Source organism: Miscanthus floridulus, chromosome 8 (genome assembly GCF_019320115.1).
Source record: "Miscanthus floridulus cultivar M001 chromosome 8, ASM1932011v1, whole genome shotgun sequence".
Lineage (NCBI taxonomy): Eukaryota > Viridiplantae > Streptophyta > Magnoliopsida > Poales > Poaceae > Miscanthus > Miscanthus floridulus.
The window spans coordinates 44,944,293-44,961,689 of NC_089587.1; the positions used below are offsets into that span (position 1 = coordinate 44,944,293).

Genomic DNA, 17,397 nt, shown 5'->3' on the forward strand with positions numbered 1-17,397 from the left:
TAAAATAGACGGTTTTATAGTTTTGGGGTAAACTAGACCATAGTTGATAGGTGGGAGGTTAAGTAGACTTTTTCCAATAAAAAAAATACAGGAAACGACGACACGCCAGGCGTTTCCACATGTTAACTCAAGAGACAAAAAGGTTCTCGTAAATTTCACGCCTCCTCACGCCGGTGGAAAGGTTTGAAGGTTTGGCCATTTTTCGTTTCGCCAAGTCTGGGGTTCGAATTTGTTCTCGTTTATTTCCATAAAATATATGGGAACAAAGGTTCGAATTTATTCTTCACAGTGCTTGCCATCCCAAACAGGCTGTTAACGTGGGCCACGCATCTCTGCCCTCAATTCACAGCCGGGATCATATTCGAGAGCGACATGAAACATTACAAAACCGCACGTGCCGCACATGCCAACCACACCAATGCAGCACAGCTCAAGAATACCACCCCCCAACAACATTGTAGGGACCTTCCTGATTTCCTTCAGCTCCAGCAGAAAACTCAGACAGCAATATATTTCTTCATCACACAATAAATGCTTAAGGAAAAGTATATATATAAAGTTAAAATAAATGAATTAGTGATACGCCCCGAGTTCCCCGAGTTCCGCCAATCCAACAATACGAAGTTACTACAGACAACCCAACCCACACATCCTGATCCGAGGATCATAACCTCTATTCGGTGTACTCGAAAGCCGGGGGCGGCTGGGGCTCATCGTCGACAGCCATGGCGGCCGGCTCACTGGCGCTGGATGCCGGGGCGTTGGTCGTGGCGGCGGTTGACGGCGTGTCAGTTAGGGTGAGCTCCTCGGCCTCCGTGGGCTTGAGGTCCTGCAGGAGGACGAATCCCGAGGGGGCAGCCTTCACCGGCTTGTACCTGCTGTCTTCCAGGAATTTTATGAACTTCTCCTGGGCTGGAACGACCCGGGCCGGGTTCGTCAGAATCTGGAACGTAGGCTCGGGCTCGGGGGCCTTCTTCTCTGCAGCAGCGCCGTCCACCTGAGGTCACAGAGAAAACCAATTGCCAGTGTACCAATCAGTTTGGTGCAAATCAAAGCAAGCAGTTAATTCAACTTGAACACAAATCAAAGCAACCAGTTAACCTAATACAACTTGTAAACTACTGATCGGTCCAGCAACGCTTACCTGCATCGAAGTAGAAGCATTGGAAGAGTCCTCTGCTTTCTCCTTGGCCTTGCTCTCTGCTTCCTTCTTTGCCCTAGACTTAGACTTGGCATACGTCGACAAGATGGCCGCCGGCACCTTGACCGATGCGGTCGCAGTCTGCTGAGTCACTGGCTTGGGGTAATCGAACAGCGACGGCTTAGCGTTCGACAGGAACTCAAACTTTGGCACTTTCAGGTCAGAGTTGAGGCCGATGAGGGCCGTCGGGGAGAAGGCAAGGCTTATGAAGTAGGTGAGCGGGTACCAGTACCAGAACTGGGTGAAAATAGCTAGTCCGACAACAGCAGTGAGCCTGTCATGCTTTGACCTCGACTTGAGCTTGATGGTGACATTCCTGCCACCGGCGTCAATAATGCCGGAAGCCAGTATGGCACCCATTTTGCTCATGGTATCCTCGTGCTTGTCAAGGATTATCTTTTCCAACTGGCGCCTGAATGCTCCAACACGTGAATCGTAAGATTCATTGGTCTGGATCATCACCATTGCCATGGCAATGAGGGCACCCTGGCGTACAAAGTCGACGACGTCTGATGTCAGAGGCTCCAGTAAGGAGATGGCTTCACTTAATCCTGTTCCAGCACAGGAGATTCCAACAGCTAGGGCTGCACCATAACGGACATGTGGATTGTATGATTCTGATAGTAGGGACACAATTCTGGGTGTCTGTTCAGGCTCGTTGTACAGAACAAAACCAAGAGCCAACACTGCAGTCCTCCGCACATCATCGCTCACATCCGACACAGCAAAATGCAGAAGCTGGTGGATAGCTTTGTTATTTGCAGTCCCTCTGTATGCTAGAGCCAATGCATACATACCGCCATAACGAAGTATGGGATCCTGATCTCTAGTCATTTGTTCAATCAAGGTGTCAGCTTCTTCTTCCCTGCCATACACCGTCAATGCAATTCCAAGTGACAAGCCCCTGAAGATAGGAAAGGAGTCAGAACAGGAACATCATTACAGTCTTTACCACAAGAAAATCATGTAGAGTAGTAGTTAAGAATTTGTTTGTCATAAGGCATCCTATTGCATACCTGATAATTTTCTCGTGTTGTGTATCATGAGCATAGGCAAGCATCTCAGTGGCCTTCTCACTGGCCGTACCAACCAAGAGCAAACCCATGCCAATACCAGCTGCTTCACCGGCCACAGCACTATCCGTGTACAGAATATTCTTGATGTCCTCGCATATTTCCTCGTCTGATGTACCTAATGCTGCAAGCCCAAGACCCAGACAAGCACCATGCTGGACCACCTGTATTGTTCAAAGTTAGCATGCAATTTTGTGAAAGAAAGGAAACATGTACCATATATATAAGAAACAAAAAAAAAATCAAACTTTCCCACTACTGCCAACATTTGCCTCACTCCCACATTTCCCCTACCTGCAGGTTACTATAAGATTGCAGCAATAGTGTACTCATGAACATAAAAACTACATCGAGATCCTGTAGTCACTCTCATGAAAGGACTGTTACAAACCAAAGATTTGCCAATGTGGCCCTGGAATAGTACCTCAGAAGTGGCGTTGCGAAGACTCTCACGAAGAAAATCTTTGATTCCTTCACCATGGTTGGCATGAATCAAACCGAGAGCATAGAGGGCACCTCCTTCCGAGTATGGGCTACCACTGCCACCAGCGCCATTCTGAGGCAGGTAGGGGGCCATCAATGCACGGCCTTGTTGAAGATGGCCTCGATGAATGACGCCTAGCCCAGCAGTGGCACTGAACTTGGCCCAGTTGGTTGCCCTACCTAGCCATTCCTGTAATACAGACCAATATGAGACAAATATAAGCATACCAACCAAAGCAAACTATAAAAAATGAAGATGCTAGGCATTTGATAACAAGTACACTGTGTGAAACCAATCATACCAAGTTTTCTCTGAGGAAAGTATCAACTGTTGTCCCTGCATGCATGATTGCATTAGACCAGATTGTTGCGCTATGGCAGACACTGTTCCTCATTTCCACAGCTTGCTTTATAGTCTTCAAAATTTGAAGATCAGACCTGTCAAATGAAGAAAAATAAATTTAAGACACAAGACTAAAAGAACAGTCAGCTGTTACAATTCAGTCAGATAGTTTCACATTACCTATTATGGCTGTATAGGAACTGCAATGTCAACTGAATAGATGTCTCTCCTGACAGTATACCCTTGATTTTTGTCAGCCTATCAGCATGTGTTGCTGCATTTGGATCCACAGTGGTAGCACTGCCATTTGGCATGTTTACGTCGTCTCTCATCTGGACATCCCCAGACGGTTCTGTAGCAGCATTAGTTTGATTACTTGGTACAGCCGGTCCACTGTCAGGGTCCACATGGGCAGAAGTATGTGAACTCAATGCATCAAGGTGATTCCGCACATTCAGGAGGAAAGCCTGATTTTCATTTTCAGCAAGATCGAAAGCAGTTTGATATGAAAGTAGAGCATCATCCTGGCAAATGAACATAAAGGTTAAGTTTCAAAAATAAAGGCAATCAGCGAACTGAGAAACCGTCTTGTTTGGCAAAGGGAAAAAAAAGGGCATACCTTGCTTCCAGAAATCAGCTTGTCCAAGATGCTTGCAACACTTTCAGGCTCACCCAAGAACATAAGACACTGGCAAATGCTTAAATAATCTGGATCTGGCAATGTCTGATATATTTTGACAAGACATTGTAGAATCTGGAAATGCAGAAACAAAATGTTAGACGACAAGATGATTTTCTAATATTTTGTGCACAGTAGTTGTGTGCCAATCACAAGAGGTTGAATCAATTGGCAGGATTTATAATATCAATCATCCATAGCATGCCTACCTCCAATCGATATTCGCGGTGACTAACATATTGGTGAGACAAATTGATGCAATATGAAAGAGCTCCATGAAGGTTATCACATCGAGAAATTGCTCCCTCCAGTTTATCCAGTCTCCGGCACTCAACAGACATACCCATGGCCTGTTGATATTTTCCATCAAGAATGCACCTGAAAGGCAACCATGTATATGTGACCTCAGAGCTGCATTTTTAACAAACCAAGAAACAATGGACTATGAGCAAAGTATCATACTTGTCCAGCATCCTTTCCACAATGGCCTCCAGCCTAGGGTCCATCGTTTTTTCTTCCCCAGTGGACCTTGATTGGATGGCAGCATATTCATCCAAAGCTTTTGCTGGAAAAAGAAACAGGGCAAAGGAGGTAATGTGAACACAGTACTTTTAGCGCTGGTAATAATTAACTGATCATAATGCAGGCGCCAGGCAGTTCCTCACCTAACAGTGTTTGAGCATAATCAGAGTCGTCAGAAACATCAAACAGGGGTCCAGCGCCAAGTGCATACGACAGAGCATCATTTAGCTCGCCCAAGTAGAAAAACACCTTAGAGGCAACTAGTGCTGCAAGCTGCCTCTGGACAAACTCCTCGTCTTCGTACAAACTCTCACTGCAAGCAGCAGGGAACAAATTGTGAGAAACAAAGGAAAGCACCCAAGCTTATACTGATTGTCAAAACTTTTTACAGGATAAAGAGACAAAGTATTTTGGCCCATGCACATCAATTGCAGCAGTCATGAATAATCTTGGTATTCATACGGATCCTTCTAAATGAATGTAACTCCCAGGAAATAAACACCAATTCTCATATAGCATTTACTTGTTTCTCCACTATGACTGGATAGCTGCTATTGAACTGAGGAGCAACCAATAAGCTAAGGGCAGCTCCCACATTAAACAGTATAAACACATAGGTCAGTATTACTTTGCGACGGGTTACAGGTTTTTATTTTTAAGAACAAACTTACCACATTTGATTCATATCCTATCATGATAACCACAATCTAAAAGTTTGGGATTTGTTGTGGTAGTCAATCTAGAAACCTAGTGACAAAGTTCAGTTTTTTAGAAACCTAGTGAGAAAGTTCAGTTTTTTCAGCAAACAGTATCCATAAATTGGAGGGCATGAATCATAACAAGCTCTAGATTCTAAAAATTCTAGGTTTCCAGTAACCAACGGCAGCACATTAATAACCCTCCCAAAACCTCCATCCGAACAGATCGAACCCAGGGTTCCCTCTGAAGTCTGAATCGAACCCGACGCGGCGCCGCCGACGCCATCTAGCCGGACCTCTCCAGGCGAGCCCGAATCGAACCTAGCCTAACCGAAATTCGCCGAAACTAAACGAAACGCGCGACGACGGGGCGCCGCCGCACCCGCCGTCGGACGTGGCGGCGGCAGAACGGGCAAATTGAGGGGGACAGGAGTGGAGGGCGCGGCTGGGAGAGCGGGGGAAGGGCGCGGGGAGGAGGAGGGGACTTACATGGAGGAGACGCTGGTGGAGATCTCGTGCCAGAAGGCGTGGACGAGGGAGTTGAGGCTGGCGAGCGCGTGGAGCTTGAGCTCCGGCGCCGGCTCTTGCAGCATCGCCAGCAGGGAGCCCGCCGAGCTCACCATCACCGCCGCCGCAGCCATGTCCTCCTCCGCCGCCTACGAGTACCGATCCGCCGCCGAAGGGTTCGCGACGCCCTCCTGCTACTCGCCGTTCGTCAAGGTGCGGGTGCGGGTGCGGCTTTGCTACCTTGCTTGGAGCAGAAGAAGATCGCGGATTCGCTGATTCGGTTCTAGTTCTAGGTGAGGGGGCTCGGGGACCGGGGCGTAAATATAAGGGTTTGAGGAGGGCACTTCGGATATGTGTGTTTTGTTTTCGTTTTTGCTTCGGAGACGTATTTCTCCTGTAGCTGTAGTGTTGGTTTCTAATTTAATTTAATATAAAATTGAATGAATCGACATAGGATACGTATTCTGTACATCTCCGATTGTGGCAAGCCCGGGTCCAACGCTATCTAGTGGAAATATATAATGTCCTATAAGATGTATATTGTATAATAATGCATGATGCTTATTGTATTTTTCACAAGTTGAATTGAGTTCCTGCCAACAATTTTTGTAACATGTGTTTACTTCTCAACAGTTTGAGGCTTTGAGCCTTGTCCACATCAGCAATGTGGGAGGTAGCTAGGAAACAATTCTAGAGATTTGGGTCCACAAAGTCGTTTTACATGTGTTGTTTTCTTCTTCTTTTTTGGTGAAATCGGAAGGACGAAGCACTCCCCACCTAGGCCCAGTTTAGATCCAAAATATTTTGCAAAATACAACTGTAGCGTTTTTCGTTGTTATTTGGCAATTAGTGTCTAATCATAGTCTAATTAGGCTTAAAAGATTCGTCTCGTGGATTTCGTCTAAACTGTGTAATTAGTTTTATTTTTTATTTATATTTAATGCTATCCAAAAATTCGATGTGACGAAGAATCTTAAAAAATTTGGCAAAATGAAATGGAACTAAACAGGGCCCTACTTGATTGCATTGGAGCAACAAAACGCTTGTTGCTCAGCTACAAATGACTGAATACAAAAGGGAGGGAGGTAGCATGAATTCTTTAGTAGAGTCTAATTCATAATGAAACTAAATTATGCCACTAGGTAATCACTCCCCGATCACCAGTTGGAAGGCAAAATTTCCACGGATTCACACGTCTATGCACGCTCTTGAGAGGCGATTACGGGAGGGCGGCATACCGTTGAAGACCACATCATTCCTGTGCTTTCAAAGCATCCAGCAAATTAAATGGATGAACGTTCACCGCTAGGAATATTCACTTCTACGACGATCAATTTTCATCACTGAATGAGCCAAATTCGTCATAATTTTAGTTTTATGACGAAAAACGATTCGTCATAGAAGTCGCGTCATTCTTGTAATTCTATGACAATTCTAGAAAATCGTCATAGAATTGGATAGATCTATGACGAAAACTGATCGTCATAGAACTGCTTTGGCATGCGTGGAAGGAGGCAGCCACGCTGACAGTTGCTTCCGTTGGAGATGCTTTCCACATGTACCTGCTATAGCCGGTTGCATTGGAGATGGTTCGGGTATGTGTCACTTTATTATTGGACAACGTGGCCATCTCTGGTTCTTGTACATTTTAGGTGCTTAATGGACCACGTGTCAGCCCCTATTGTTCCACGTATATGTTTTCTATTGGCACACGTGTCGTGTTGTGGTTGGGTCACGTGTCATTTCTTCATTGGACCATGTGTCATATTTTTATTGGTCCATGTGGCAGTTTCGTATTCGACCACGTGTCATGGTGCTGTTCGTCCACGTTTCGTTTTTTATTCAGCCACGTGGCTTGACAACTTCTTTCCACGTGTCGGACTTTTATTAGCCCACGTGTCGTGCCATGGCTATTTCACGTGTCATGCACTGGTTCGTCCACGTGTCGTATTTTTATTTGATCACGTGGCTGTGAGGTCGAGATAACGGACTAGAGGGGGGGTGAATAGTCCTTTCTAAAATTAATCGCGTCTGCTAACCGAAACAAGTACGGAATTAAAACTATTGGTCTAGCCAAGACTACACCCCTCTATCTATATTCTCTAGCACCTTCCAAAGATACTAATTAAGCAACGAAGGTGCCGGGCTAGCTAGAGCTCACCCAACTAATTCTAGAAGCAAGGTCACACAAACATATACCACTAATACTTTAAGCAACAAGGGAGCTCCTACACATGTTAGTAAGCAAAAGCACAAAGCCACCTAATGCTCACTAACAATGTTCAATAACAATGCAACCAATGCCAAATTATAGAGCGCAATTACTTAGCTACACAAACTAAGCAATATGACTAACAAGGTCACACAAACCAAATTAGCCACGCAAGGGAGCTACTTCTATGCTACATAAGGAAGAAGGTAACTAGTAAGCTACACAAGCTAACTAATTACAAGAGCAACTACACAAGCACAATGTATGCATAAGTAATTACAAGTTTGTGTAACGATGATGCAAACCAACGGGAAGAACAAGGTTGACACGGTGATTTTTCTCCCGAGGTTCACGTGTTTGCCAACACACTAGTCCCCGTTGTGTCGACCGCTCACTTAGTGGTTCGGCGGCTAATTGGCATCACCCGCTAAGCCCACACGTCGGGCACCGTAAGAACCTACCCCGAAAGTGAGGGCAGCTCAATGACACGCTCAACTAGAGTTGACACAGTGATTTTTCTCCTGAGGTTCACGTATTTGCCAACACGCTAGTCCCCGTTGTGTCGACCGCTCACTTGGTGGTTCGGCGGCTAATTGGCATCACCCGCCAAGCCCGCACGTCGGGCACCGCAAGAACCTACCCCGAAAGTGAGGGTAGCTCAATGACACGCTCAACTAGAGTTGCTCTTCGTGGCTCCCGTGGGGCGAGCACAATGCTCCTCACAAAGCTCTTCTCCGGAGCACCGCACAAGCTTCTTGCGGGCTTCAACGGAGACCACCACCAAACTGTCTAGGAGGTGGCAACCTCCAAGAGTAACAAGCACCATCGGCTTGCAACTCGATCACCTAATGCCACTCGATGCAACCTCACGATGCAATCGCACTAGAATCGCTCTCTCACACAATCAGATGATCACTATCAAGCATATGTGAGATGGAGGGCTCCTAAGCACTCACAAGCATGGACACAAAGTCCCCCGAGGTGCTCAACACAAGCCATGGCCGAGGCCACCTTCTATTTATAGCCCATGGGCTAAACTAGCTGTTACCCCTTTCACTAGGCAAAACTTAGGACGACCAGACGCTCCGGTCGTATCGATCGGACGCAGGACCTCAGCGTCCGGTCACATGTCGCCTCCATTCAACTTCAGTCACTTGATCTCAACGGTCAAGTGATGACCGGATGTAGCTGCATAAACTGACCGGACATAACAACCCTAGTGTCCGGTCGTTTCCAGTAAGGTACCGGTTGCGATCGGACGTGTCCGGTCGGTTACGATCGGACGCAGCATCAGCGTCCGGTCCTTCTCCAACTTTTCTGTGTCATCTACGTCACCGTATGTCAGCCTAACCGGATGCACCCTGCCAGCGTTCGGTCACTTCCAGCGCCAGCGTCCGGTCGAAGACCGACGCCTGCACGCTCTCGGCAGCCACTGACTGGACGTAGGATCCCAGCGTCCGGTCACCACGTGACCAGCATCCGGTCCACTCTATGAGACCCTATCTTTTCTATATAGGGCGCCGGTGACACCGTCAGACTGTCCGTACTCTACGGGCGAACACTCTACCGGTGAAGTTCCTAACCCTTCTCGCCTCCGTTTCATCGCCGAGTTAATCCACATCAACTCCAACTTCATCTCCTATGTAAATGTGCCAACACCACCATGTGTATGTGTGTTAGCATTTTCACAAAAACCTTTTCCAAAGGATTAGCCACTCAACTTGCCATGCCACTCAATCCTAGCAACGATGCAAAGTTAGATCACTCGAGTGGCACTTAGATGACCAATATGCAAACAAGTTTACCCCTCTTGATAGTATGGCCATCTATCCTAAACCTGGTCATTAACTTCTCTACACACCTATGACCGGTGCAATGAAATACCCTAGGTTATACCTTTGCCTTGCGCATTCCATTCCATCTCCTCCAATGTCGATGCAACATATGCACCAACACAATCAACAATGATATGATCCATTTCATATCATCACATGATCATATTGGTTCATCGATCTTGACTTCACTTGCTTTTCACCGTTGCCTTCATCCATCGGCACCAAGTCTTGCTTAAGCTTCACCGCCACGTGGTCATCGCTCCAAAGCCTCCAACTTGCCCTTCACGCTTGCAACCGGTCTATCAAGCCAAGTCTTGTCTTGATCTTCTCCACCTTGATCACATGACTCAATGTCATGTCTTATGTGCAATGAGCTTCTTCATCATTACATGTGTGAGCTTTGCAACATCTCCAAGCCATTTTCACCTTTATGTCATATGTTGCTCACACATATGTACATGTAGACTAATCACCTGTGTATCTTATATAAACATAATTAGTTCACCTAGGTTGTCACTCAATTACCAAAACCACACAAGGACCTTTCAATCTCCCCCTTTTTGGTAATTGATGACAACTCTACAAAGATATGGAAATTAAGCTCTTTTGGATTCATATTGCTTGTCCAAGCAATTTTACCATATGAAAATGATTTTGGATAAGTACCACAAACCCGAGATGGTAGTATTAGCTCCCCCTACATACGTGCTAGAGTGTTTGGTTTGAAGTTCGCACATATGCATAGATTGGGATTATGGGAGAGTAATTACTATCAAATGATGCTAAGGTGTATAGAGTAAACCTTTGAAGCGTGATACCAATTGGAGTTGCACCTTTAAGTTCATCCTTAGCACCATGGTTAGCTAGATATCACTTGGAAATAAAATTACTAGATACCTCGTGAGATCAACATTAAAACCACGGTACTAGCATTAGTTGAAAATCATACCAGGTGTCTAGCTATCATCCTATGCATGCTAGTTTTCATTTCATCAATCAAATTCTACAACTAGCATACACCACACAAGCATGCATATTAAATTTGAAAGCTTATGCAATGCAAGCAAGCACATGAATATGCACATATCAAATGCAATCAATCAAAGTTCATGAGCTTGCTCCCCCCACTTGTGTGCTTCTCTTATCTAAGAATTTTGATCCATCATTTTTCTTCAATGTTGCTCCCTTTTTGTCCATGTCCATGTCCAACCTCTACTTCTTTGAGCTTTTATATCTTATCTCTCCCCCTTGTACAATCTCAATCTCAAAGCTTTCATATCTTTGTACAGTCTCTCTCTCTTTGTCATCAATTTTCATAAAAGGTGTGCTTCTCATTGATGCAAAGGTATGCATTTGGGGTAGATGGCTGAGGCTTGAATCTTGCATTTTTATGGACATCACTTGATTGTTGGAATAACACCATTTGTAAATACCACTTGTAACTTATACCACTTGTATCTTGTGTATGGCTTCTTGAGATACCACACATAAGATTTTTTATCTTGAGATCAATTTGTGGGACACCTCCCCCTATGTGATAGCATGAGTCATCCATTTGATACACTTGAGCTCTTGCAGGTGAAGGATACATTCTTCATTTGATGATCACTTAAAGTTGTGGATCACTTGTGGAACCATCGTCTTGCATGATTGATACCATGTGTAGATATGATATCACTTGAAATAATTTTCTAGTATGGAACCACTTATTGGATTTATCAATAAAAAGCATTTCTTGAACATTTGCTATCTTCATGAGTATCACTTATAGGATATCACTTGTGAGTTGATCTAGACATCATTTGTAGATTCTTGATAAAATGCTTGAGTCTAGATATCACTTGAAACAAACGAACTAAATATCTATTTATATTGTTGTCTTGTGCTTATACTCTTATCACTATCATGAGCTTCTATGGTTAACTTAAACTAAATTGATTTGCCTAAGCTTTCAAGTCCGGTTTGAACCAATGACAAGCTTCTTCACACTTCTTGCAAGAGTTATCTTACCAATGTTGTACTTGTCACTTGTTAGCAATCCAAATTAGATCAAGTACTTCTGTACTTGGGATCACTAGCTCATGAACAAATTCATATACTAACCACTAGATCAAGTAATAATTCAAGCAATAGTGGTAGGTTATGAATTTAAACATTTCATTTGGTATGCATGATTCTATGAAGCATGTACTATATGCACTAACCACATACTAGTAAGGGATGAAATGATCATGCACATTATAATGATACCTTTGCTATGTTGGAGTAGAGGATAGTCACATAGATTCCAATTTATTACTCCAATAGCAATGTGAAGTCCAATTATAAGCTTGGTGAAGACCAATAAATATCATGTTGAATTCCATTCTTCACTCATATGAAATGAATACCACTTATGATCAAGTGCACTTTCTTATTGTGGTTGGCTTGCTTCATCTTTTGATCAATGCTTGCATGAGAGCATTAATTTGAGAATGCCACTTGAAATATCAGGATTAGCTCTCTTTTTGGGTGTTGCTTGCTTTTCTTGATCAATCCTTTTGATTGCTTCAACTAAGCATCTCAAATGTCCCTCGAATCACCACTTCTATGTTAGCATTCTAAGTACCACACTTGGTTCACCTACACATAGGCGGTAAGCCCCTACACTTGGGAGAAGTGACCTCTCTCTAAAAACCATCCTTGACACTCACTTGAAATAACTTGATTGATTGATCCAAGTGATGGACTTAACTTGATGAGTAACCTTGATTCCTTCTTTAAGTCCTTTTCTTTCTACCAAATGATCTCCAATCATATCTAGAACCTAAATTTCATCTTCAACTTGAGTTTGATCTTGATCTTCATCTTGAGTACCAAAAGTGTGCAAAGTACACTCCATAATCAAATGACCTTGTAATCTTTGCTTGTCATGCTTCTAGATCTTCTCAAAACCAAACTTATATGCCTCAATTACTTATAAACATGTTTTTAATTTGAGGACCTTTCAATCAAAGTGACTCTAGATCAATCCAATATTTATCACTTTTCTGGCAGATTCTGTACCCTTCAAAGAAATAAGCATATCTTCCAAAATACAAATCCAAATATCACAAATTTTGGTGGAGATGTGCTTTACTAAGTTATCTAGCAGCTGTAAATATTTGAGCTTCATTTGACTTCTAGATTGCTACTAGATTTTAATTCTTCCACCACTGCTATATGCTGAAAACTACTGCACTATAGTTGACAAGATCCACTCCAAAACTGAAGCATTTCTTATTCAATTCTCATGAAACTTTTACAGAATCTTATACCATAAGTCTAGAGCATGTGCACCAATTTTCATGTCAATCCAATAAGTTTTGATCACTCAAACATGGCTAAGATCACAGCTAGCTCAGATTTTCAATATAGGACGGATTTCAATCACTTGAGCTATACTTCATCAAGTATGAATCAAACTTGAAACCAACTTGTTTGAATACTTTCACAAGACATAAATCCATTCAATCCACTTACTAAATGTCATCTCATGAATTTATTCAACACAAATCAATCCAAACTTGATTACTAAGCAATTATCCATTCAATCAACTTATAGCAAGCAATATTGCATATTTATCCAATTCAATCAACTCATATGCACCCAAATGAAATGATCAACAAGAGATATACCTTGGTTAGCTCATGATCATCCAATTAGCAAGTTTTAACTCAAATATTTTTGCAAGCCATCAAATATTCTAATAAATCACCAACAACTTGAATTATAGCACTTGGACTTTACTCAGTTAATCATGGCATTGGGATAATGATCATCACTTATCAATACTTGGCTCCACTACATAATCAATAAGATGAATACCATTTGATCCAAGCCTCCAATCCAAATGGTACCTACAAACAATCATCCACTTTTTGATGGTACCCAAACTAGTTTGGGTCCTCTCAAGTTAGGAGCAACATACTTAGGCATAACCTTAGTATGAATAGCGGGATGTTTTGCAATAGCAACCATAGAGGTACCATTTCCATCCTTCCTAAGCATAGAATCATCATCAATTAAAATAGGCTTAGAAGTGTTACCTAGGGGACATGAATATGCCATGTGTCCCTTTTCCCGGCATGAGTAGCACTTTCTCTTTGATTGAGCCTTCTCTTTCTTGCTCATGTGGTGCTTCTCATTGCCTTGCCTCTCATGGATTGCTTGATCCTTCTTCTCAAGCTTGATAGGACACTTAGAGGCAAAGTGTCCCGTACTCCCACACTTGAAGCACTTGATGTGAGCATAATCTTTTTTCTCATCTCCATTCTTGCTCATCATCTTGGCATCTTGAGTTTGCATTAGATGCCTTGCCTTTCCACCCCTTTTTGTTTTCTTCTTCTTTATCATCAAATCACCACCATCTTCATGGTTGATCTTGATTTGCTCTTGGGGTGTCTTCTTTTGCTCAACTTGTGGCTTTGGTTGGGGCTTCACTTGTTGCTTCACCAATTGCTTGGTTGGGCACATTGAGGTAAGATGACCCCAAGTGCGGCATTTGAAGCACTTCACATGCCTTAGCCTCTCTTCTTCTTTCTTCAACTTGAGCTTTTCTTCATTGGGGCAACCATTTGCAAGATGTCCCACTTCATGACACTTGAAGCACATGAAATAAGAGAGCTTCTCTTGTTCTTGCATCTTCATCTCTCTTTCATATCTTCTTTTGCCCCATCTTTTGCCCTTGATCTTGCTCTTGTTGAAGCCAATGCCACTTATGTCATTGCGGCTTTCTTGATGATTGACTTTGCTAGTCTTGAAGCCGACTCCACTCTTGTAACCAAAGTTTCTTTGAGTCTTCAACATATGCTCAAAGGTGACTTGAGAGTTGTAGCACCTCTCTAACTTGTTGCTCAATTTCTTCACTTGTTCATTGAGCTCGTTGTTCTTCTTCAAAAGGTTAGTCTCATAAGACATAGAAGTAGAACAAGTATCTATATGTGAAGAATATGGCATATCTAATAAATTATCACAAGAGGTGGATATATGCTTCTTGCCTACATCACAAGGGTTAGCAACAATATGTGATTGATCAATTGACCCATGTGACGAGTTCTCATTATTTTTAAGTTTCTTTGTAAACAATTTAATGAGAGAGGCATGTTGTTCTAATAATTCATCATGAGATGCAAGAAGTGTCTCATGATTCAATTTTAGCTCATCATGTGAAGATTTAAAAGCATCAAGTAATTTCTTATGTTCTTCACAAGAATTCTTTAGAAATGAGTTTTTATTTTCCAATTTCAATGTTTTAGCTTTCTTATTTTCTAAAGACATGGTCATACTAGCAAGTCTACTAACAAGCTCATCATATGAATCAACATGATCAACCACATTATCATTTGATACCTTGGTGTCACCTTATGACATGGAACAATGTGGTGTAGTAGGAGAGCTTGTAGTAGCATCATCATCATGGCTTGAGCATGAACAAACATCATCAAGATCACCACCAAGTGTGCTTGAGGTAGAATCTTCATGTGCAACACTTGTGGCATCATCATCAACCTTGTCAAGTGAACTTGTAGTGAATCAATCATCATTATCATCACTTGACTATGAGGTGGAGCAATCTTTCACAATCACCAAATTATGATCATGCTCGATACACTAATGTGCCTCCTTCTTAGGCTCATCCTCCTTCTTGAATTTGCCATCATCCCATGTGGAGGAATCACCAAAGGTGTCCTTGATGGACTCCCATATCTCACGAGCGGTTCCCGTGTAGTTTACTTGTTTCATTAAATCAAAACTCAATGCATCCATTAGAAAACAACAAGCATGTGCATCAAGTTTATAGAGAACTCTTTGAGCTTTGGTGATATTTCTATGGTCCAAGATATGAGTGAGACTACTAGTGACAATCCACCAAAACTTAGGTCCCTTTGTACGAAAATAATCAAGCATGTGATTTTTCCAAAGTGCAAAGTTTGTCCCATAAAAATATGTGTCTCACAAACATCTAGCCCACTAGACGCCATCCTCTCGGATCGGTGAAGACCACAAATAAGCGACCTAGCTCCGATACCACTTATGAGGTCAAGATGGCGGACTAGAGGGGGGGGTGAATAGTCCTTTCTAAAATTAATCGCGTCTGCTAACCGAAACAAGTGCAGAATTAAAACTATCGGTCTAGCCAAGACTACATCCCTCTATCTATATTCTCTAGCACCTTTCAAAGATACTAATTAAGCAACGAAGGTGCCGGGCTAGCTAGAGCTCACCTAACCAATTCTAGAAGCAATGTCACACAAACCTATGCCACTAATACTTTAAGCAACAAGAGAGCTCCTACACATGCTAGTAAGCAAAAGCATAAAGCCACCTAATGCTCACTAACAATGCTCAATAACAAGACAACCAATGCCAAATTAGAGAGCGCAATTACTTAGCTATATAAACTAAGCAATGTGACTAACAAGGACACACAAACCAAATTAGCCACGTAAGGGAGCTACTTCTATGCTATACAAGCAAGAAGGTAACTAGTAAGCTACACAAGCTAACTAATTATAAGAGCAACTACACAAGCATAATGTATGCAAAAGTAATTACAAGCTTGTGTAACGAGGATGCAAACCAACGGGAAGAACAAGGTTGACACGGTGATTTTTCTCCCGGGGTTCACGTGTTTGCCAACACGCTAGTCCTCATTGTGTCGACCGCTCACTTGGTGGTTCGGCGGCTAATTGGCATCACTCGCCAAGCCCGCACGTCGGGCACCGCAAGAACCTACCCCAAAAGTGAGGGTAGCTCAATGACACGCTCAACTAGAGTTGCTCTTCGCGGCTCCAGCGGGGTGAGCACAATGCCCCTCACAAAGCTCTTCTCTGGAGCACCGCATAAGCTTCTTACGGGCTTCAATGGAGACCACCACCAAGCCATCTAGGAGGTGGCAACCTCCAAGAGTAACAAACACCATCGGCTTGCAACTCAATCACCTAGTGCCACTCGATGCAACCTCACGATGCAATCGCACTAGAATCGCTCTCTCACATAATTGGATGATCACTATCAAGCATATGTGAGATGGAGGGCTCCTAAGCACTCACAAGCATGGACACAAAGTCCCCTAAGGCCACCTTCTATTTATAGCCCCATGGGCTAAACTAGCCGTTACCCCTTCACTGGGCAAAACTTGGGACGACCGGACGCTCCGGTCGTATCGACCGGACGCAGGACCTCAGCGTCCGGTCACGTGTCGCCTCCATTCAACTTCAGTCACTTGATCTCAACGGTCAAGTGATGACCGGACGTAGCTGCATAAACTGACCGGACGTAGCAACCCCAGCATCCGGTCATTTCTAGTAAGGTACCGGTCGCGACCGGACGTGTCTGGTCGGTCACGATCGGACGCAGCATCAGCGTTCGGTTCTTCTCCAACTTTTCTATGTCGCCTACATCACCGTATGTTAGCCTGACCGGACGCACCCTGCCAGCGTCCGGTCACTTCCAGCGCCAGCATCCGGTCAAAGACCGACGCCTGCATGCTCTCGGCCGCCACTGACCAGACGCAGGACCCCAACATCCGGTCACCACGTGATCAGCGTCCGGTCCACTCTGTGAGACCCTATCTTTTCTATATAGGGCGCCGGTGGCACCGTCAGACTGTCCGCACTCTACGGGCATACACTCCGCCGGTGGAGTTCCTAACCCTTCTCGCCTCCGTTTCATCGCCGAGTTGATCCACATCAACTCCAACTTCATCTCCTATGTAAATGTGCCAACACCACCAAGTGTACACCACCATGTGTATGTGTGTTAGCATTTTTACAAAAACCTTTTCCAAAGGATTAGCCACTCAACTTGCCATGCCACTCAA

At 43.6% G+C, this 17,397-nt stretch overlaps 1 protein-coding gene across 1 annotated transcript; it reads right to left on the minus strand.

The window, feature by feature from the left end:
• Positions 1 to 510: 510 nt before the first annotated feature.
• LOC136476265 (26S proteasome non-ATPase regulatory subunit 1 homolog A-like) lies at positions 511 to 5,789 on the minus strand. Its single transcript, XM_066474036.1, has 11 exons — positions 5,489 to 5,789; positions 4,445 to 4,614; positions 4,242 to 4,344; positions 3,989 to 4,157; positions 3,720 to 3,854; positions 3,281 to 3,624; positions 3,060 to 3,195; positions 2,699 to 2,947; positions 2,218 to 2,438; positions 1,145 to 2,105; positions 511 to 997 (listed from the first exon to the last, which is right to left on the minus strand). The coding sequence occupies exons 1-11, from the start codon at positions 5,638 to 5,640 to the stop codon at positions 674 to 676; spliced, it is 2,964 nt and encodes a 987-aa protein (XP_066330133.1). The 5' UTR covers positions 5,641 to 5,789; the 3' UTR covers positions 511 to 673.
• Between the last annotated feature and the right edge of the window lie 11,608 nt (positions 5,790 to 17,397).